This window comes from Schistocerca serialis, chromosome 8, assembly GCF_023864345.2.
Source record: "Schistocerca serialis cubense isolate TAMUIC-IGC-003099 chromosome 8, iqSchSeri2.2, whole genome shotgun sequence".
In the NCBI taxonomy this organism is placed as follows: Eukaryota; Metazoa; Arthropoda; class Insecta; order Orthoptera; family Acrididae; genus Schistocerca; species Schistocerca serialis.
Genome location: NC_064645.1, coordinates 31,930,396 through 31,954,643, shown reverse-complemented (window position 1 = coordinate 31,954,643; position 24,248 = coordinate 31,930,396). Strand labels below are relative to the sequence as shown.

The 24,248-nt window shown below is 40.1% G+C and overlaps 1 protein-coding gene across 1 annotated transcript in view; it reads right to left on the bottom strand.

Moving 5' to 3' along the window:
* Positions 1 to 3,647: 3,647 nt before the first annotated feature.
* LOC126416156 (cadherin-related tumor suppressor-like) overlaps positions 3,648 to 24,248 on the bottom strand; it is a 292,823-nt gene continuing 272,222 nt past the window's right edge. Inside the window, exons 27-29 of the mRNA XM_050083710.1 lie at positions 20,605 to 20,852; positions 16,158 to 16,365; positions 3,648 to 5,137 (exon numbers count right to left, since the gene is read on the bottom strand). Of these exons, the coding sequence (XP_049939667.1) occupies positions 4,787 to 5,137; positions 16,158 to 16,365; positions 20,605 to 20,852 (807 nt within the window). The 3' untranslated portion in view covers positions 3,648 to 4,786. The remainder of the gene's footprint in view (positions 5,138 to 16,157; positions 16,366 to 20,604; positions 20,853 to 24,248) is intronic.

Here is a 24,248-nt window from a genome sequence, read left to right as displayed (position 1 = left end):
CGCGCCACAAAACAAGGTAGGCCCATTTAAAAGAACAAATTGAGCAGTTTTACCTACTCCCCTAACAGCATTTTTCCCCTTACCTGTAGATGCAGCAGCACCAAGAGTGCCGTCCACATTTACAAGTGATTTGTGTTACAATTTAAGATATATCACACACATTTGCCAGTAAAATTTTTAATAACGACGTAAATGTCTGTTCTTCTGGGCTCGAAATTCTTCTAGATGATCATCCTCAAAGAGTTGATTTTTAATTGAGAGTCAAAGAAATTCATCACACATTCTCGCATATAGTTCATCCTGTGTAAACAGAAATTTACTGTGAAAGTAACGCTTTTCAAATCAGAATCCGCAATGTTTTCCCGTGACCTTTTAGAAACTGATTTGTTTCAGCAGTTGCCGGAGAGTGCCAGAGAACAGGCGCCACCGCTCTTGCGCAGCTATGATAACACAGGAAGCCGGTATGTTTGTATGTGTAAAAAATTAATAGATTTTGCACTATGTCACAAAAGAAACAAGACATCAGAGGACACTTCAAGTTCACCAAAATTTCAAGAACCATACTAAAATGCATAATTGGACTTAAAGTGCACATTCGTATGTCCAGATTTGATGTAAATTTTCTTGAGTACCAGTGCTGTATTATCTCATGTTTAGTTCTTTATTATGGCATAATGTCATGCGAGCTAGAAGATGGAAAACGTGCACTTGAAATGCAGCGAACAGTTGAAACTAGCTAACAGTGTGAAATTACACACTTCGTTTCAAATAAATTGACTGCCTCAGCACAAAAGATTAATAAAAGCCAAATCTCTTTAGCAAAGCGACAAAAATAACTTCATTGTTCTGCAAGGTGATTAATGCTTGACTGTCATAAAGGTGGAAATAAAACCTGAAAACAATAACATATTTTAGCCTTCCATAATTATGCGAACGTTATTTTAATTCATTTGGTAGCTCCCGGCCAAAGAAATCCGTTTTGTTTTCATTTCATGTGAGAGTAATAAATGAAGAGGAAACAGCAAAATCACTAAACGTAACACGGGTCACGTGGACACTACTCACCCCCCCCCCCACCACAACTCAGACTCCTCTGTGCATCAGCCCCGGACCTACGATATTTCTGAACCGGGGCAATACTAGATAGTGGCGCCCAGCCACACATCCGTAGCCAGAAGTGGCAGAAGGAACTACCCATACACGACTCAACTGCGCATGCACAAGAGCCCACCCGCAACTGCTCAAACGAATCTAATGTCAACAGCTGTCACTTTTGACACACTTTGCTGTTGGCAGACACTTGTAAGAGTACTATGTTTTGTTGTTGTATGTGGCTCATTTCCTTTACGACTTAAGTTTTATTTTCGTTTTTTCTTCCTCTTATTAATGTTTTGTTGCTGCAGTGTTATCCTGTAGATGTGGGATACAGTAATATCCTTTGTTGGAGTATTGGTTCTTACCAGTCAAAATCACAAAAAATTAACTGCAAACTAAAACAATGAAACATTCCCGGAATTCTAAAAAAAATCCTGGGTTTTTCCCGGTTTTCTCCTGGATGAAAATTTCCCGGGTTTTTCCCGGATCTCAGTGTCCCGGGTCGCATACACCATGCTATCACAGTGTTAATCAAAACATAATCAAAATAACAAGGCGAAAGATTTCCAAGATCAAGCTGTTTACACCTGCACATGCCTAGGCTTAGACAATGTAAATTGTACATTGTTTTATCAAACAATGTAAAATCAAGGATGGAATGTACCAATATTATGAAAAGCATAATTGGTACGCACCTTATAGCAGAGATGCTCAGTCACAGACAGGCACAACAAAAAGGTTGTCAGGAAGTGAGCTTTCGGCCAACAAAGCCTTTGTCGAAAATACACAACATACACAGACACTCACACAAACACAACTCACACAAATGACCAGTCTCTGCGAGCAGCAGCAGTGCAAGACGGGAGAGGCTACTGTGTGGTGGGGATAAAGAGGAGGCTGGCGTAGGCAGGGGGAAGGATAGCAGGGTGGGGGTGGGGGATGGTAAAGTGCTGCTTGTGGGAGTGTACAGGGATGAGGTGGAGGGATGGTAGGGCGGCTAGGTGCAGTCCGGAAGGTTAGGTGGGGTGGATGGCGTGAGGTGTAGCAGGAAAAGGGAGATGAAAGAAGACTGAGAGTGCGTTGGTGGAGTAGACAGCTGTGTAGTGCTGGAATGGGAACACGGAAGTGGCTCAATGGGTAACGACAATGACTTACAAAGGTTGAGGCCAGAAGGGTTACAGCAATGTAGGATATATTGCAGGGACAGTTCCCACCTGCGCAACTCAGCAAAGCTGATGTCGGTGGGAAGGATCCAGATAGCAAAAGCTGTGAAGCTGTCATTGAAATGAACATCCTGTTGGGTGGCGTGCTCAGTGTGGTGGTCCAGCCGTTATTTGGCCACAGTTTTGTTAGTGGCTATTCATGTGGACAGACAGCACAGTGGTTGCAGCTTGGCTTGTAGATCACATGTCTGGTTTCACAGATAGCTCTGCCTTTGGTGGGATAGGTGATGCTTGTGACAGGGCTGGAATACGTGGTGGTCAGAGGATGTATGGGACAGGTCTTGCATCTAGATCTATTACAGGAATATCAGCCAGAAGGCAAGGGGTTGAGAGCAGGGGTTGTGTAGGTTCGGTGGGCAGCAGAGTACCACTGTGGGAAGAGTAGGAAGGATAGTGGGCAGGACGGTCCTCATTTGAGGGCACGAGAAGAAGTAGTTGAAACGCTGGCAGAGAATGTGACACCATTGCACTGAGTCATGAGGGGAATGCACCCCTGTGGCCAGACAATGGGACTTTGGGAGGTGGTGGGTGACTGGAGAGATAAGGCATGGTCGGAACTCTCCCTACAAATATCCTACGTTCCCATAACCCTCCTGGCCTCAACCTTCATTAGTCATTGTCATTAGCCATCAAGCCCCTTCCCTGTTTCCATTCCGACACTACACAGCTTTCTATTCCACCAATGCACCCTCCATCTTTATACTCCTCTCCTTTTCCAGTACATCTCACCCCGCCCAACCGTCTAACCTCCCAACTGCTTCGAGCCGCCCTGCCGTCTCTCTCCCTCGTCCATGTACACTCCCTCAAGCAGCACTTTACTGGCCCCCACCCCTACACTGGTCTCTCTCTCCCCCTCCCCACCCCAGCCTCCTCCTTATCCTCACCAACTAGTTGCCTCTCCCATCACATGCTGCTGCTCGCAGTCTGGTCTCAGCAGCCAGACTGTGGTCATGTGTGTGTGAGTACCATTTGTATGCACGCAGGTGTGTAAGTTTTTTGTCTATTTTCGACGAAGGCCTCGTTGGCCAAAAGCTCAGTTCCTGACATGCTTTTTGTAGTGCCTATCTGCGATCATCATCTCCACTATATGGTGTATAGCAATTATTCTTTTAATAATATTGTTACATTGTTTTATCATAGAGCAATAGTATCCAAATTAAATAAACATCTGATGGAAAAATTTTCATCATTCCTCTGGTAAGGTAATGATGATATGTTGGAGAAAATGCGATTTTGAAAAATGGGACTAGAGGAATAAATTCACAAGCATATTTTCTCCCAAAAGTTTTGATATATCTGTGTTGTGAAATAAATTAACACACATGAAAATTTGTGTCATCTTCCGTTGTTTATTATTTCACATCTCTCGCATTATAACACTCAAATTTAAACACTCATTCACACAGGCAAAACATTTGGCACTACCTCTTTTGGCTAAGCACAGTGAGTTACTGAATATTACATACAAATGTACAACTTCACAATTTTCATACAAATAAACAGACATTGTCAATATAAAAATACAAATAATATTTACAAGTAAAAGTAGCATGGGGTACTGCCATTATACATTTTTTTTATAATTATATAGTACATCATAAAATTGGCAATATTTCGTTTTGTACCATACTGTCTAATGGACATACAAAATTGAGCACACCTAGTGGGCAATTTTCCCCACAAAATAGTTGCCTGAAAGTGGAAATATACTGTTCTGTGCCACTAACTGTGAATCTGCAAATGAATAACAGTATTCTCGACGAGAGAAAAAAGAGGGAGTGAAAAATAATCGGTCCTTAATTATACAGTAAAACAAATTTAAAGGGATGTTTATATTGTTCCAGTCACAGGTATGGTAAATAAGCCAAGCAAGGATGATGAAAAACGAAGTTTCAAAACATTTTGAGTAAATACTATAACATAGCCAGAAGCACAGAGTGACACAGGACACAATGGCACAAGAGGTATGAACATTTACAATTATTTACAGTCCGCAGTTTCTTTTCGTGAATCTGCTTGTACATTTCTAAGGTTTGGGGTGCATTTACAACATGCATTTAATGTTATGGACCATTTACATGGGAACTGCCCTCATTCAATATGCAGAATGCAGCACTGCAACAAAATGAGGTGTGCTTGTAACTTGACGCAAGGCTGCCTTATGGGGACACAAACTGACCTGAGAGTTGTAACTCCATTGTGCACAGAAAAGTCTCTTGCACTATTCACTTAAAATATCACAGTATGCAACATCTGAAACGTACTGTCTGAAATATTCTGGATAAGTGTGATTCTTCTGAGAAAGTACACGAAAACTTCCTCATGTACAACACAGAAACAGTTTACCAGAAAGTCAGACGTTCTCTTCATCACCTGCAAGTAAACACAGAATCACTGTCTGCAGTTCGGCACAAGAATAAAATTTCTCATTGCCCCTTTTGCCCAGCCAAAAGACAATGTCATAGCTGTCAGACATATTCTTCGGATGGCTTGGGTGCACTGTTCGGCAATCGCAGTGATGCGGCCACTCGCGAGTTTACAGAGTCTGGCAGTTCAGCAATATCCTTGAAAACACCCACTAGGCTTTCAAAATTGGGACCCCAGTTGAGCAAATAGTCCCAGCCGAGTGCCGCAGCCGTTGATGAAGGAGACCCATTGTGTGCTCTGTACAGAGATGCACCGACATGAGTCGACAGGTCATCATCAGACGCTACCAAGGTACTCAACGAACCTCGGAAAGACGAGTCGAAACCGTCGTAAGACGCAGGAGGCACTGGCGGCAGTGGCGGTTTACCCTGATCTGCACCAGTTGCTGAAACCTGCAAAAGTAAACCTTCAGAACCTGAACTGTGGTTGCCAGCAGAGCATAATAAAAACCAAATGAAATACACGTAATTAATACATCAGATGTTACTGGTTCATCATTTTGAAAATAACATACCACAGCACACAAAGTGCATCAAATATATTTACAATATCTACCCCCCCCCCCCCCTCCCACCCACCTGCCCACACACACACACACACACACACACACAGTATGTCTCAAGGTCATGGAAATCAGAGTGCACAACAAATATACGAGGGCGGTTCAGAAAGTAACCTCCGATTGGTCACAGTGCGGGTTGTGGGGGGAGTAGCGATGCCATCTGTGCGTTCACGCACTCAACAGGTCAGTCGGCATCAAGCCGTGGTCGAGTGAACGTCGTACCTGCGCTAGTTTAGTTTTTGTGGCAGTTTGAAATGTGTGCTGCAATAGAAAACCCCGCCAAATGTGAAGTGCGTGCTGTCATAAGGTTTTTTACAGCCAAAGGATATTCTGCAGCAGCTATTCATCGTGAGCTTTGTGCCGTGTACGGACCAAGAGTTATGAGTGAAGGAGTTGTCCGTGAATGGGTACGTTTATTTAAAAGTGGACGAGAAAACGTTCATGATGAAGAGAGGAGTGGTAGACCATCATTGGTGACTGACGAACTCGTTCAGACAGTTGATGCAAAAGTTCGTGAAAATCGACGTTTCTCAATGTCGGAGTTGTCTACTGGTTTTCCACAGATTTCTGAGACTCTCTTGTACGAGATAGTGACAGCAAGATTGGGTTACTGTAAGTTCTGTGCACGATGGGTGCCCAAAATTCTTACCGACCACCACAAAACTCAAAGAATGGCCTCTGCATTAGACTTTCTGTCACGTTATGAGGACGAAGGAGAACCATTGTTAAACAGAATCGTGACCGGTGACCAAACCTGGATTAAGTACGTGAACCCTGAGACAAAAGAACAATCAAAGATGTGGGCACATTCAAATTCGCCTACCAAACCAAGAAAAGCCTCGCAAGATTTTTCTGCCAGAAAACTGATGGCAACGGTGTTTTGGGATGCCAAAGGGGTGTTGTTGGTTGAATTCATGGAACGTGGTACGACCATTAATCAAGACGTGTACTGTGAAACAATAAAAAAGTTACGACGGGCTATACAGAACAAACGCCGTGGTATGCTGACTTCCGGTATCGTTTTTTTGCACGATAACGCCCGTCCTCACTCTGCTCGCAGAACAACGGCCCTTCTTGAGTCTTTCAAGTGGGACGTTATCAACCATCCACCTTACAGCCCAGACCTGGCGCCAAGTGATTATCACCTCTTCATGCATTTGAAGAAATGGCTCGGGTCACAGCGGTTTGATGACGACGAAGAGCTCAAAGATGCGGTCACAGGCTGGCTCCAGGCACAAGCGGGTGATTTTTATGCAGAAGGAATTTCAAAGCTTGTGAAGAGATACGATAAGTGCCTCAATCGCTATGGAGACTATGTAGAAAAATAGTGCAAAGATGTAGTTGTAAGATGTATATATTAAAATATTTTTATTTAACTTGGTGTATTTTTTTAAATCAACCGGAGGTTACTTTCTGAACGGCCCTCGTACTATATGAAATGAGGAGGCTTGTGATCTTGATATCTACACAATCATAGAATTCACAGTCTAGGTCACATTTTATTCTATTTGCACAGATAACCCTTTCCGACCTGACAACTAGCATCAGATCTCCAAGAGAAAATAAAAATAAAGCTATTGGGAATTCGTGTAACACGACCCCAGAAATGGAGAAACGAGATAGCCTATCACCTTATAATGACACAGAGGACACATAGTTGTTAACTGAATTTACTAACAATGTTTGTGACAACCCAAATAATCTGTAAGAATTACAAATCTTACCACTGATAATTGACTGTAGCTGAAATGTTGGAATCTGTAGTCAAATATATTTGTCAGTTACATTTCACAGTTATGTTAATAAACTGACATTTGGTGCAATGGTTAATGACTAGACATAAACGAGTTTAATTACATAGAAACTGCTATGTTAGAAGTGGTAGAAATAATGGAAAATGTGTCTGAAAGTAGAAACAATACAAAATAAAACGTATGCAAAGAAAAAAAAATTAAGTGGATGTGGCTGTTCAAAATCATGGCCATCAGTCATCTCACTGCACAGTCAGTCCATCAGGATGAAGTAGACATATAATTGGAAGTGGGCAGGCTGTCCATTAGCATTTGTTGTAGTGGGAGCCACTGGCACATGTTGCTATCAGAGAGCTGTGTGGATATTCTCACTGTCAGTGGCAAGCAGCTTGTAGAATGACTACAAAGGCTTATGACGGGAAACAAACTTTGACTAGATGCCACAACATTGCAGTCTGTTATGGCAACTCTTCAAAATAAGCACTACAACAAAATCTGAATAGTTAACTAAGGGATTTCTCAAAATTATTTTTAGATTACTGTTGATTATTTAATGTACTCTTAGGGCGCCTTCTTTGACATTTTTAAAGGCTTTCTGTAACAGTGGTGCCATCGAATCACTCATAGCATATGTCCCTTCTATGACCTGCTTATTAGTGATGATGACATCTGCACAGCGCACTGTTATGAATGTGAGTGAGCCATGGCTCCCAGGATTCCAAAAGCTTACAGACAGCCTGCACCACTTTTGGTTCTAGAGCTCCTACATTGTGACGGACTGCCTGTACAGTGAGACAGTTGCTGATATCAACTTGAATAGCCAGTTCCTCATCAAACCTATATTTCTTCTGCATATATTTTAGTTCTTACACTTTCTATTTTCACATATATTTTACATCACTTCTATCACTTCTAACATATCAATTTCTATGAAATTAAACTCTTTCATTTACAGATATTAACCATTGCATGAAATATCAATTTATTAAATAACTGTTAACAGTAATTGGCTTTTGTACGAACCCGAGCCCCATATATGACAGCATTTTTGTACATTTAATTGCTGTCAAAAAACACTTACTTTTTTAAATCTGTCACTGCCTCCTCCACAGTCATCAAGATTTGCATATCATATGTGATAAAGTGGTGTTCTGTCCATTAGGCAAGTTCAGCATTCTCTATTTCTCCCAGTTTTTCGTGATTCTTTTTGCAGCTGAATATGAGGCATTTATCTTTATGTTGTCAATTTGCTGCTATCTTCTTCCTCTAGCCCCTTTCAAGTCACCATTCCTTCTTAAGCCAGCCTTCATTATCCAGTCTCTTATCATCAAGTATTCTAGTCAAATTCTTTTCCACCTCAGTTCCAGAATTGTTTTTCTCATTTATCCTGTGTGACATAACATAATTTCTATTTTATTTGTCCATTCCACACTTTCCATTCTTCTTCAAATTCACATCCCAAAAGTGTCCAAGATTTTCTCCTCTCTCCGCCACAGCATCCATGTTTTAGCATCATACAGGGCAGTACATGAAACAAAACTTCACTATTCTTTTCCTTTTCTTAACTGTTTATTTAATGGACCACAGACAATAGTCCTACTCCTGTAAAGCATTTCTTCTGCAATGGCTATGGTGCAGACATTTTAACTTGGCAGTCAGTTAAGAATGTAAACAAACACGGACTTAAAATTGCTGAGGGGAGAGGAACAGTGCAAGGGAATGAGCCCTGCCTCCCTCTCAGTGGGTTGGCAGACCCCTGTGATTTGTGCTTCTGTCAAAGAAGAAGTGACATAGGGTTCGCCTTACAGAGGTAGCGCAGCCTGACCTCTCCTGATATCTTATGCAACCATAGGTTGACTCCCCTTCCCCCTTCCAACCTACAACTGGCACAATCAAGTATCCACACTATACCTTTGTTTTTTATTTCTAGATTACATGTCATATATTGGTTATACTGCATGCTATGTACCTGAAGCTATCAACATGTTTCCCTAACACAATGAAAAATTTTTTACATTTATGTTATTTGTTTTTCATGTAAAAACTATTGCCTCGGTGTTCCTCATATTTATCTTCATGGCTGGTGTTGTATTCTTTTAACATGCTGTTGCTTGCCTTTTCATTTTCACTTAGTGGTAACATGTCATAAGCAATTCTAATACCGTTTATATCTTTGCTCCTTTCCCCAACAATCTGTAATGGTCCAGTTGTATCTCTGTACCTTTACCCTTTCTGAAGCCCAAACGTTCTTTATCCAGTTCTCTCTACAATAGAGTAAAATGGTTTATTCATTATTGTCAGTAGACTTTCTTCCAAATGAGGTATCAAACTTATTCTCCTATATTTTGCACATTTAATGGAATTAGTTTCCTTCAGCATTGGCATCACTATTGTTTCTGTGATATTATCTGTCCACTCATCTTTCTCATACGTGGTATTGCACGAATCTGTCAATTGAAGACATAAAGTCTGAATATGAGTCCAAAATAAATTTTTGTACTTTTTTATTACAATGTTCTATCAAGATTGCAATTTTGATTTCATTAGTAACTTGTTTTGGCTATTGCCATCATTAGATTCAGATATGTTGTATCCTGTCAGATGTATATACCATAAAAATGCAGTATTTCTGCCTTTCCTTGGTTTAAGCATTTAATGAATTCAAAACCATCCACTGAGCGAGCTTGTGCAGTGCTCAGCACAATGACTCACATTAGGGAGGACGATGGTTCAAATTCACATGTGGCCATCCAGATTTTGATTTTATGTGATTTCCCTAAATCACACCTCACAAATGCCAGGATGATTCCTTTAGAAATAACACAGATAATTTCCTTCGTAATCCTTTTGTAGTAACAGTAGGCAGATTGAGATGGATATATGTTGTAGAAGTTATTTGGAAGATAAAAAGGCTTGCGTAGGATAGACTAGTGTGAAGAGCTGCATCAAATCAGCCTTGAAGACAACAAGTATGTTTCTAGTTGGAAGATTAAAAGATGCCCATTTGTAGTATAAGAGGCTCTAACTTTTAAGTCAAGCCGGCCGGTGTGGCCGAGCGGTTCTAGGCGGTTCAGTCTGGAACCGCGCGACCGCTACGGTCGCAGGTTCGAATCCTGCCTCGGGCATGGATGTGTGTGATGTCCTTAGGTTAGTTAGGTTTAAGTAGTTCTAAGTTCTAGGGGACTGATGACCTCAGATGTTAAGTCCCATAGTGCTCAGAGCCATTTGAACCATTTTAAGTCAAGTTTTGGGCAAACCATTTCTTTAAAGTGCTGTCACGTAAATGTGTGATTGTTTGTGCAGGCATGTGATACAAAAGAAGCCAGTCACAGACTATAAAGCGGAAAAGGAGCTGAAATAATTTTATTCATTTTCATCTCTAAATTCCTTTGCAGAATACAAATCAAAGTGAAAGTATAACTACATGGAAATGACAAACTGTAGAGAAACTATCCCTTTCCAACGTAGACAGTCACATACGGATCCAAGTGTAGAGGTACAACAAATTTTAAAATTTTCTGTGAAGTGAATTTGCCATAGCATACAAAACAAATGAACTGCTAATGGTGCAACAGCTTCAAGACACATCTGGGTGAATATAAAAATAAAGAAAAATTGTATTTGTCTGAAAGCAGTACACCGATGTTAATATTTAAAATCTGCCATCTGAAAGACTGTTTAGTAAGGAACTGACTTCAACCATATCAGATTCCAACATTTCCTTATTTCCTATCTGGCTGTGCAAACTCATGAAGTTTGAAAGAGCAACCTGATACAAAAGAATGTGAACGAGGATGTTACTGTAAAAAGGTTATCTGAATGTGCATTATAAGATGGTTACTTGGAATGTAAGTTCTGTTAATTTACTAAAAAACACTAGTACATTAAGAGTTTTTTTTTAATTGCACAGGGTGTTTCAGAAGTGATGGTCAATACTCAGAGATATGTCAGGAATGATCATTCGAAACAAAAAAGTCAAGTAAACATGAGCTCTAAAATGCATACCTTAAGAGCTATGAGCAGTTCCTGATCTTTGACAGTGTGAAGCAAATCTCGTCTATTGCAAGCTCTTTGCTTTCCATATTTTGGGAAGTGGTGGTATGGACCAAAACAAGAAAAAAAGACCTGTAAACATTTGCTCTAAAATGCATACCTTACCAGCTATGAGCACCTGTTCATCTTCGGTACTTTGTAACACAACTCTTCTAATAAACAAGTGCTCATAACTTTTAAGATATGCATTTTAGAGTACATGTTTACTGAACATTTTTTCCTTGTTTTGGTCCATACTACCATTTCCCAAAATATGGAAAGCAACGAACTTGCAATAGAAGAGATTTATTTCACGATATGGAAGATCAAGAATATCTCGTATACGTTTTAGAGCCCATGTTTACTTGACTTTTTTGTTTCGAATGATCATTTCTGTGATATCTCTGAATATTGTCCATCACTTTTAAAAGACCCTGTAAGAGGGGTCAGGTGGGAAGAGATAGGGGTGGGAAAATACACTGTAGTGCTGCCCATGGGAGCATGCAGGGATGTGACGGGGAAAGGATAGTAGGTTGTAGGTTACAGTATCAGGAGGAGCTGGGAGGGGATGGGGGGAGAGGAGAGAAGCTGAGAAAGGAAAAGGTTTAGGCAAATGTGCTGGGGATAGAAGGCATATGCAGTGCTGGAGGGGGAGCTGACAGGGCATAGAGGCACATAGAGAACAAGAACAGCAAAAGCTAAGGCCGGGGTGTTTGTTGCAGAAATGAAGGATCTGTTGCAGGGAGAGCTCCCACCTGTGCAGTTCAGAAAAGCTGGTGTTCATGGGAAGAATCCACATGGCACAGGTTGTGCAGCATGCACTAAAATCAAACCCATCTTATCACATGGTTTGTTTGGCAAGGGGTGGTCCAGATCTCTTGTTGGGCGTACCTTGGCAGTGACCACTGGTGCAGACACGCAGCTTGTCAGTGACTATGCCTGTGTAAAATAGTGCACAGTGATTGCAGCTAGCTCAGTAGACTACATAGCTCGTTTCGCAGGTTGCCCTACCTTTCATGGGATTGAAAAATGCCTGGGGCAGGACAGGAGCAGGCAGGGGTAGGAGGATGCATGGAAGAGGTGTTGCAGCTACGTGTTTTGCAGGGATACGAGTCACAGGGCTACAGTTTGAGAGCAGGGATGAAATAGGGACAGACAAGGATATTGCGTAGGTTGGATGGCTGCTGAACTATCGCTATGGGAGAGACTGGGAGGATAGTGGGAGGGATACTTCCCATTTCAGGGCACGACGAGAGGTAGTAGAGATCCTGGTGCGGAATGTGACTTATGTGCTGCAGTTCCTGGGTAGTACTCGGTCAGGAGGGGTATGCTCATTTGTGCCAGTCAGCAGTCACAGGGAGGATGGTGACTGGGGTGGACAAGACATGAGACATCTGTTTCTGGGCAATGTTGGGAGGATAACTGCAGTCTGGGGAGGCCCGAATGAGACTCATGGCACATTTGGAGAGGGGCTGCTCATCACTGCAGATGTGACGATCTCGGGTAGCTGTGGCGATAGTGGTGTAGGAGGTGGTGGATAATGAATGCTGCTCTAGTTTCTGGTGGACAAGGGTTTTTATCTGGGAGATAGGTAACAGGGTACAGAAGACATGTTGCAATGGAAGGGGAAGGGATACAGGAGTAGGGATAGGATGGTGGACTGTTTGATGAAGCATCAGGAGAAGTGTGCTGGAGGGAGAGTAGGGGACAGGATGAGAGAAGTACAGAAGTGGAAAGGACTATGCAGGTGAGATGGGGAGAGAGGGGACAGCATGTGTGTGTTAGGCTAGACTGGGAGCAGGGAAGGCAACAGAGGCAGGTGGAGGTCAGGTACTAGCCCCCAGTGGAGGCACAGTGGCTGGAGACAACAGTGGTTGTGTGTGTGTGTGTGTGTGTGTGTGTGTGTGTTCTCTCTCTCTCCCTCTCTCTCTCTCTCTCTCTCTCTCTCTCTCTCTCTGTGTGTGTGTGTGTGTGTGTGTGCGTGTGTGTGTGTGTGTGTGTGTGTTTCTTCACTTGATGAAAGATTTTGTATGATAGCTAAAGAAACCTCTATGTGATGAGCAGCAACCAATCTTAATTCATATTGTTATTTCATCCTGATTTTCTATTGTTTGATTTGTTAAAACTACAAAATAAAATTACCTCCTATACTGAGGAATCTTCAATACTGAGGAAAGAGTTTTTCAATGACCTCATCGTAGAATTCTGCTGTCTGCTCCACTTCGACACTCTCTTTTAACTAGTCATTAATTGCAAACCTCTCTGACCCTTGCCATTTTTTCCCCTTTGGAAAAAGATGAAAATCAATGGGCAAAAAATAAGGGCTTGATTGGGAATAAACTGCAATTTCCAGTTGAAAGTGTAAGGCAAAGTTTGTGTGTGTGTTTGCAGCACTATGTGGTCTTACATTATCGTGTACAAAAACACCACTAGCCCAACATCCAATGCCTTTTGTTTTGAATGGATCTTCCTAGCTTGTTTATGGTTTCATAAACAATTTCAAATTTTACTTTGGACCGCTTTCTGTAAAATCAACATGGAGTGCTTCCTTTCTCCCCAAAAACAGTTGTCATCAGCTTTGTGCTTAAAATGATTTTGAAGCCTAATGTGGTAAGCTATTCTAGCCCCACTCCAATGAATGGTTTTTTGTCTCCACAGTGACATATGCAACTCATGTTTCATCCCGTGTCACAATGCGATTGAAGAATTCATCTCATTCTGTATCACATCACATCAGAACCATTAGTGAGGCTCCCAACCTCTTTGTTTTGTGGCCAGACTGAAGCTCTGGGACCCATCATGCACAAAATTTATGGTAACCAGGCTTATCAATCACAAGTTTGTACAACACTGTCTGCAATATCTGAGGGAAACTAACTAATAATACTGTAATAGTGAACTGACAAGTTTCTCTTATTCTGTCATTGACCTTTGCAACAAGTTCATCTGTCCACTTCTTTTTTCACCACTGACATTTGTCTGACATTTCCGAAACAAGCAGCAGCATTTTCTAGCAGCAATATCAATCGTACTGTTTCCTCTGTAGGCACGAAGTTCACTAGGAATGCCTGTAGCTTTCACATTTTTAGCATACAGTAAAGGGGTTACGACATGTATTTCAGGTAGCATGATTTTTGACGATAGTGGCCATTTTAATTTACAGTTACTGCACTAATAACGGTTCAATAACTTTCCACAGCTCTGCCAGACTTGTACTGAGCCATGTGACAAAGCCACACTCAAACCATTATCCCCTATCCTCCACACACCAGACAGCATCAGAATTTACTTTTGGAACAGCCTTTGTAGAATGCCACACAAACACAGTCAACAGGTTTTCATTTAATTTGGGGGAGATCTGTATATGACAGAGGAAGCTAAATTTCTTTTATAAAGGAAAACACATTTCTTTACATTTAGCACAATTTTAATAATAATGTTGATCTGACTGTGATCTACTTCATTTTCCAAGTTTTAGAATATTCTGATATATAATCCTGTCACTTTTCTCTTCAGCCTACAAAGCTGTTGTCACAACTCATAAACTACTGTGAACAGCCAATGACAAGACTACATACAATTCCACTGCTGATTCTGCATCTGTGTGACGTATGTCTGAAGTGACGTTTGCTTAAAAGTGCAGAAAACTGTACCAGCAATCAACAATTACCCTGATTATTGTTGTTTGTGATGTACTTCTCCCTGCTGGAAAGAGATCCTCACTCTACTTAGGATTTGTAACATTTTAATAGAAACATAAAAATACTTTGAGGATAATTAATAGGTATGTCTGTCTTCATTAAATAACTTGAAATACCATATTCACTCGAATCTAAGCAGCACTTGAATCTAAGCCACACCTGAAAAATGAGACTCAAAATCAAGGAAAAAAAAATTTCCCAAATCTAAGCCACACCTGAAATTTGAGACTCGAAATTCAAGGGGAGAGAAAAATTTTAGACCGCACCTCCAAATCGAAACAAAGTTGGTCCATTGTAACATGAGACACAATTTAGGTCGAATGGATGAAGATACAGTTACAGTAGTTTGGTTCGAGTCATAAGCTTCACAGTTAAGCTTTACCAAGTAGCCATTGCTATGTGTCATGTGCTCCGTCCGTATTTGTATGGGTACCATTCCTTTTTCACGTGCTTTGTCTGGTTTGAATCGATTGCATGTTTTGCTTTGATCTGATAAGTGCTGTCCTCTTTGTTATAGGTGTCTACATCACTCTAAGCTGAAACTGCATTATTGTACTGTGTCACGCATTGTTTGTCGCTTTCTGATAATGAGTCTTTACGACCTGTCAGCGCTTGCAGCATGGCTTGCTTTTGTGCACGCTACCACGGCTTACAATTAAAAAACAAAAGAGAGGAATTGTCTCATAAGCGAAACAATGGTAAGAGACTACTATTTGTTGTTACTTACACTGCTGCTTTCTTTGATAATGATCAACAAGAACCAAATAATAGACTGGATATGATAGAAGATGTTCTGAACGACAGTTTAGCGAAAATTTTTCTCCGTTTGAAAATCTTCGCAGGCGCCTCTTTAGTACACTACATTCTGCACAGAAATTAGAGTCATCTTAGATTTAAAAATCTAGTCAATTGCCGTGCTTCATTTCTGACTGTATCACTATTCAGCATAACAATAATACGAATATAAACATGACATGATATGTATATTCTTCAGCGTTTGCTGTTGTCTCACTCTAGTTTCGTAGTTTATTAGGCAGACAGGATTTAAATGAGATAGCGGCAAACCTACCTTTTCTTTTAATTTACTTACTGACGCAGAGGTTTTTATCTTTGTGCCTGCAAAGCATGCCTGTGTAGCATTACATATATTCGATGGCAGAAGTTAGTTGTGGTGGCACCTACCAACATTTTTCAGAACATCCGCTTACTTTGCACTCGATTCTAAGCCGCAGGCGGATTTTGGATTACAAAAACCGGGAAAAAGTACGGCTTAGATTCGAGCAAATACGGTAAGAGCAACATTCTGGGAAGAATATTTAGTCATTTTCAGCAGCTGTTTGGAGAATAAGTGAATGGACTGCATTACCTCTCCTGCTCCTCGTGTCTTATCATTTGTATTGTCGTACTCAAACTCTGAACAAGTGAACGAGTCATTGCCACTCTCATCCGTCGTCGTAGAGCTGGCGTTGTCGTCAGTGTTGCACCCGTGCTGGGTGGGGGATCCCACTACACCGGGACCTCCTCCACCATTCACAGCCCCGGCCACTCCGTGGTGCAGATGAAGTGGCTCTTTCCTGTTTGCAAAAGGAGCAAATGTTTTTTATCTTTAGCTAAGTATATCAAATGACTTTGCTTAAATCTACATAAAAAAGTCTACTCAATATTTATTTACGACATACAACATTACAGATAAACTTCCCGTATCAACAAAACCTTTTAAATTTAACATGTACAATGGGTTGCTACTACATTATTCTACCAAAAATGCACTGCTTTTTGCTCTATCTGAAGATAAGAATGTTCACTAAGATTACTTGGAATACATCTCAAAATATTCTCTTGTACAACCATACAATACCACTTCATTCTTGATGACAAAAATACAAACACTATTATATTAGCAGTTTTATAGACCAAAGAACAATGAGTATTGTAGAAGACCTCCAAAGCCACAGGTAATATTTTCTCTTCTTCAAAATGACAGCTAACAAATGTTCAGATTTGTTTGAGAGTGTAAACAAGAATCAGGAGGACTCACTGGCTCGCCGCAGAGAAAAATTTCCAGTAAAGGAAAGGATAAAGGAGAGGTACAGTGGAACTAAGAGTACACCATGTGTTTAACATCTGAGGAAATAAGGTAACATTTGAAGAAATGTTCGCACATATTTATCTCCAGAGCAACAGGTAATGTTTTCCTTTCCGCAAAATGACAGTAAATAAATGTTCGGATTTGTTTGAGAGTGTCAATAGTAAACAGAAGCATTCACTGGCTCACTTCAGAGAAAGGACTTGCAGCATGTATTGTAACACTAATAACCAGCACTGGTACTAGATAAGTATCATTAAAATGTAAATCACATTGCCAATCCAAGATCAGAGTTTCTGGCACTCATATGCCTGAGATACACGAGTGTTTATATAGTACAATTAAAATGTATACATATTGTCAATAAGTAAGTCAAAAAGCTAATATGTTCAAAAAAGATAGCTAGCAAAGAATATATTTTAGGATCATGATAGTTATTAACTTCTTCTCACGTAAACAGAAATTTAAGGCCACCAGATACACACCACACATGGACGAGCATGAATATATCAGATTAAAAGTAAGTGTAAAATTCTGTTGATGAATCATGATATTGGTATGAAGATCAGAGAATAACTAGAAAAATGGTTAAAGTAAAATGACTTACACAGATGTTTGAGAAAATTAATGATTATATAAAGGCAAGTGATACTTCGGATGAGGAATACATCAAAATTTACTTAACATTGTGATGACTGCTTACTGTCTTCTGTTTGCACTGTAAATACTATATTCCTCACTTGATACTGGTTCTTGGAACTTTCTAAGAAGAATTTAATGGATTAGTAGACATCTATAATTTGCCAGTTCAGGTTTTTATTTTAGGATCAGGATACTTGTTAACTGTCTTTCACATAAACAGAAATTTAAGGCCATCAGATACACACAATATCTGAATAAGCGGAATATACCAGATAAAAGTGTAAAATTCTGTTGATGACTCAAGATATTTTAGTACTTCTTTGAAACATTCCTGTTGATCAAACTAACTGTGACAACTCCTGCTGCTCTTCCTTCTATAGCTTCAATATCCCTGTTAGTCCTATTTATAAAGGGTCCCACAAATGTGGTCAATATTTCAGGCTGGCTTCCACAAGAGTATATTTAGAAATCTCCTTGGTAGAAATTCATTTTCTTGAATCCTACTGATGAATCGATTTACCACATGCTATACCAACAACTGAGACTTAGTGATCATTCCATTTCATTTATCCACAAATTGTTTTCACCCAGATGTCTGTATGAGTTGACTGATTCTAACCATGACTCAACATTTAAAGCAACTTACAATCTTTTTATCACTCTGAAATCTTATCAAGATCTGAGGAAATATTTGTGCAATGTTTTTCAGACAGTACTGCATTAAAGATAACTGCATCATCTGCAAACAGACTAAGTCTACTGTTAATAATTGTTTGCCAGGTCATTAATATACAACACTTACAGCAAGGATCTCCTAGTACACTTCCCTGGGATACATGGGAAGTTACTCATACGTCTGGCAAAGACTCTTCATCCAAACAAAAATGATGAGTCATTCCTACTAAGAAATCCTCAATTCAGTCACAAATTTCACCTGATATTTCATATGATCATAGTTTCATTAATAACCATAGGTATAGTATTGAATCCCATGTTTTTTGGAGGTCAAGAAATGTTGCATGTAGCTGACTGCCTAGATCCATGGCTTCCACGATGTCATGCGAGAAAATCACTAGCTAAGTTTTTCACAGCCGGTGATTTTGAAATACATGCTGTTTGGTACGGTGGAGGTCATTCTGTTTCAGATATTTTATTATGTTTGAGCTCAGATTATGTTCTAAAGTTCTGCAACAGCTGTATGTCACAGGTAATGGATGCTAGTTTTACAGAAAATTGCTACTACACTGCTTGTAGATGGGTGAGATCTGTAGTTTCTCTCAACCACAGGGCTCTGTTTAGGTATTTAGGTATTGTATAATATGGTAGAGAACTTGCCCGCGAAAGGCAAAGGTCCCGAGTTCGAGTCTCGGTCGGGCACACAGTTTTAATCTGCCAGGAAGTTTCTATCAGCGCACACTCCGCTGCAGAGTGAAAATCTCATTCTGGAAACATTGTATAATATGGTTAAGAGCTGGGCCAACTCGCATAAATTCTATAAGGAATATGATTGGGGTTTCCTGAAGCTGTGTTCCATTTTAGCGATTTTAACTGCTTGTCAATGACACTAAAATCTATGTCAACCATTTTTGTAGTGGTGTGACATTTAAATAGGCCAATGGTCCACAGTAAGCGAGTAGGCCAATGCGTCACAGTACGCGAGTACCATAAAGCGTACTTCACATCATGAACTGTAGTACTACATACATATCTACCTGGTGCATGTCAACTACTCTTCTAAACTTGGGCCACAACTCTTCTACATGCTTCTGTCCAAAGCTACATGTTTTAAGTTCTGTTCTATTCTGTTGTCACTGACCTCTGATATTACTGCCTCTTTGTCTAGTTTGTTGAACTTATAAACCTTTCTACTTGTCTTAGTTGTCCTTTGTATTTTAATAATCATTGTTGCTATGCTTCCGCATCATCACTGATATCAGTTTCAACATGGGCATCATCAGAAAGGTCATGTCTATTTGTTGCCATTACATTCAATATATTTCCATCATGAGTGGGTTTCCTAACTACCTGTTCAAGGAAGGTTCCATAGAAGGCATTTAGTATTTTTTCTCAGGATGTTACGTCCTGCCAACCAGTTCCAAAATTTTATCTCAATTGATTGTTTGATGATTAGTCTCCTCCAATGACAACAGTATGATTAGGGAATATATTACATGCTAGTGAACTGGGATTTCCTCTAAAGTTTTCAGTTACATCTGGTGTTTTTATTCGCTGCCAGGTCTGCAGAGACATTCTCCAAGTGCCTGTGAGTATCAGTGATGCTCTGGTTTCCGTCAAAAAAGACTCAATAGCAGCTCTCTGCTTGGAATGCTTCCATTTTGAAGGCTACATGATGTTGCACAACAAATTCTGCGTTTTTTCAACTGAAAGTGGCCAAGAAAATAATGTGTTGCATTACTTATTGAATGCCCCTCATACTATAAATACAATAAAGTATTTATACATGTACAAGATTTTCTTTTGAAAAATACAATTGTAATCAAGTAAATATTAAGCAGATAATTAGCAGCTGTATAATAAAACTGAGCAGGCAGTAGTTTTTTTTTCTCTCCAAAGAATCAGCTTCCTTACTGATTTACTTGATTAAATTTAGATGGTCTATAGTCATGAGTAGTATAGTGATAGTTTATTGTTAATGTAGTATACAGTTTAGTTTATTGTTAATGTAGTATACAGTTTAAGTTTCTATGACATCTTTGTCTCATGTTAATGCATACCTTAACTTGTTCTAAATCCCTGAAAGTTTTCCTTCTTGAAGGATGCTATGGAACACGATGAATGAATGAATGAATGAGTGCAATGTGAAATGAAATAATAATATATTGCAAAGTGATGACATAGAGCCCCTGTAACTGGTTTGGCAAACTGGTTCACAGATTACAAAATGACAATTACATGCCGTCTCTACTAGGATTGCTACTAGTAAGCCACTTACCCACATTTTACCAGGATACACAGATGTAATTGGAAAAACTAATTGTTACAACTGAAACTAAACAAAATGAAAGATTGTTTTCTATATGGTAAGAAAGCATGTCACACTACTTTAAATAGCAGACCCACATACCGATGAAGAGGTGTGGCCCCACCAACTCCCCCAGGCCCCGATGGCCCTCGGGCAGCTTCACTGGAGCTCGAAACGGCATCTAACGTTGACACCAAGCTGGAGGTGCGGGGTCGGGAATTGAGGCGTTCGATTTCTTCGGCTGTGAGCCCAACCTCCGGCACGGGACCTCCGCCAGACACGACTGCCCCAGATCCTACTGAGCCGGCACCCGTCCCGACAACTCCGCTGCCTCCGACCACTGCTGAAACCTGTGGACACAACCCTCTGTTTCGAAGGACACTAATACCCTCAACACTGAGCACTCTAAGACTGTACGTAGCACCTTATGTTTCACAGCTAAGGTTATTTATTTATTTATCTGTAGTGCGGCAATTATAGTAAGATTTGAGAAAAAACAGAATTTGGGCACGGGGTCACAGCAATATTTAACATAGTGGAGACTGCAGGTAAAAATAATATACAAGGTTTGTCCGGAAAATAAGTGTAAAAGTTGAATAATAACTTTATTTTACAATTATTCAGGTATTACAATATGGTCTCCTTCAAAGTACTCGCCCTGAGACGTGATACACTTCTGACAACGCCGTTTCCACTGTTGATAACATTGCTGAAAGTCTTCAGTTGTGATGTTCAGTTGCCGTGTCGTTTCCGCCTCGATGGCTTCCACATCTCCCAAGTGCCGCCCCCGAAGCACCTTTTTGCATTTCGGGAACGTGAAGAAGTCACACGGGGCTAAATCAAGTGAATAAGGCGGGTGGTCTGTCACGGTGATTGAGCTTCGGGCCAAAAACTCACGCACAACGAGCGACGTGTGAGCGGGTGCATTGTCGTGATGAAGGATCCACCTGCCCCCTTTTGCCAACTCCGGTCAAACTCGGGCCACACAAGCTCTGAGACGTGTCAGAACTTCGACGTAAAAATTTCCGTGCACTCTCTGGCCGGGAGGGACGAATTCCTTGTGAACAATGCCCCTAGAATCAAAGAAAACAATCAACATTGTCTTCACATTGGACCTTGATTTTCGCGACTTTTTTGTTCTCGGTTCTCCTGCTAGTTTCCATTCCTTGCTTTGAGATTTGAGCTCCACATCGAATTCGTAAAACCAGGACTCGTCTCCAGTGATGACTCGGTTGAGAAAGTCCCCTCGTTCCTCTGCTTCCAACCAATCCTCACAGCACTCAACCCTCTTTGCTTTCTGTTCTGGCATCAAGAGCTTCGGTACGATTTTCACACACAATTTCTTCATTTCAAGTTTTTGTGTCAGGATTTCGTGTGTGATTGTTTTGGGGTTTGACAGCTCATCAGCAATCATTCTGACTGTCAATCTACGGTCTTTAAGAACACAAGCCTGAATTCATTTAACATTTGCATCGGAACTTGATGTCGACGGGCGTCACTTCTTCTCGGCCATCCCGGAACCTTTTTAACCACTTATTCACAGTTGGTTCCTTCAGAGAATTGTCTCCGTAAACCTGTTTCAAACACTCAAAAATCTCACGGCCATTCTTGCCTAGCTTTGCAAGAAACTTGATGTTGATGCGCTGTTCCTCAATCAGAGAGAGCTCCATGCCAGCGCCGGTGAAAAAGGGTAACTGTCAACAAGCTGCCGCACACTCCCACCTTCACGCAGAGTGCTCTCACTCGAATTGAGCATTGATGGGATTGATTACAGCAGTAGTCCCACCTGGCGGTGACTGAAACTTGTAACATAAAGACATTATTCAACTTTCATACATATTTTATGGACAAACCTCGTAGCGTATGTTTCAACATAAATTTTAAATTTTAAGTCACAGAGGTGTCTGTGGCCATAAAGAAGTCTGTAAGGTAACAAGGGTTTACTCTTACAGATCACTCATAAACAATAATTGATGATCTGATTTTCTGTTTGTCCACCAGTGATGGCTAGCATCTTTACAATGGAATTCTTCTCTGTAGATGTGCAACTGTTATAAGAGATTAGTCTCTTGACCAGTCAGCTGTCCTAGAGATCTTGGACATTTTGATGACTTGTGAGAGCATTGTTTCAGACATTCTTGCTTGTAATACATGCCGTTTTACATCACTACTGCCAAAGAATTTTGCAAGGGGCCTAGATTGATTCATACCTATACTGCATACAAATAAAATACAGGTAGGTCAGATTAGATGTAGTTTTCTTCCCAATTGATCCACAGTGAAGAGGTCCCTGGGATGTGGAACATGTCAGAAAACAAGAATACAAAATAAATATTGCAAAATAAGAATGGATATGTTAATTTACCTTCCACAGATCTCATATGAAATTGCACAATTATAAGGATATCAGACTTGTCATGAAATATTACACGTTCAATACACTTAGGTGCATAAGATTATTATTAGGCTATTGTAGCCACACATCATCAAATAAAAAACATTTTACAGAACTTATTTGCAATGGTTGCATTACTGCACAAAATTTGTACAGAAGTCAGATTGTACGCAATATTCACATTATGTGATATTACTAGTACCTTACATGCATCAACTGGTTCTGCTAAGAAATTCATCAATGGAGTAGAAGGAGTTGGTCAGCAATAAATTCTTTAGATTCTTCTCAAACTGAACTTCAGTATTAATTACACTTTTTATGACTGTTGACATGTTATTGAAAATGTGTATTGCTGAATAGTGGACACCTTTCTGAATAATTGTGACTTTAAATCTTTGTAAAACTTATTCTTAATTTCTAGTATTGATTCCATGAACTGGGCTGTTGGTTTGAAAAAAGAAATATTTTTAATGACAAATTTCATTAAGGAATAAATATATATTGGAAAGCAGTAGCTGGCATCCCCATTTCTTTAAACAGCCCTCTGCAGGATGTTCTTGAGTTCAAACCACAAATAATTCATATGTATTGCACACTTTTTGTCTCAGAAAACTTTAACTTGGCTTGATGAGTTACCCTACAAAATAATTCCATACATGACATTAGGGAACGAAAGTAAGCACTGTACACTACGTTTTTTTAGCTAGCAGACAGAAATTTGTTTAGCCGCTTCAGCAGTTCTGTGGTGTGCTCCCCCCTAGTTAAATTTATTATCAAGCTGTAATCTCAAGAATTTAACACCTCCAACTTCTTCTATCTGCTTGTCATCATATTTTAGCCATATACTGGCACGACACCTTTTACAATTCTGACTGCATATAGTATGTTTTCTCAAGGTTTAGTGACAGAGAATTGGCTAGGAACTACTTATTAATGTCCATGAAGATTTATTAGCCAACCTCTCTAAGGCTACACTTGATTTACTATTTATTGCAGTTTTTGTATCATCTGCGAACAAAACAAACTTGACATCTTGGATGATAGCACAAGCTGGCATAGCCAATATTCCACAAACCAGAACTCTGCACCCTGAGCATTTGTGCTCAGCTCACTCACAGATTTTTAAGATAGTTGAAGTCATCAACAGATAAAAAGTTTGATCAATCAAAAAAAAGCCCCAAGGTGAAGAAAAATTATATATAGTTTAATTTAAATTAAAATCACAAATACGTATCGCAGAGTCAACATATATGAGAAAAATAAATTACAGCATGTACAATGCTTTTATCATGCCAATACACATAAAATAAAAAATGTAAAGTCAATGAAAAATTGCATGAAATAATCAATA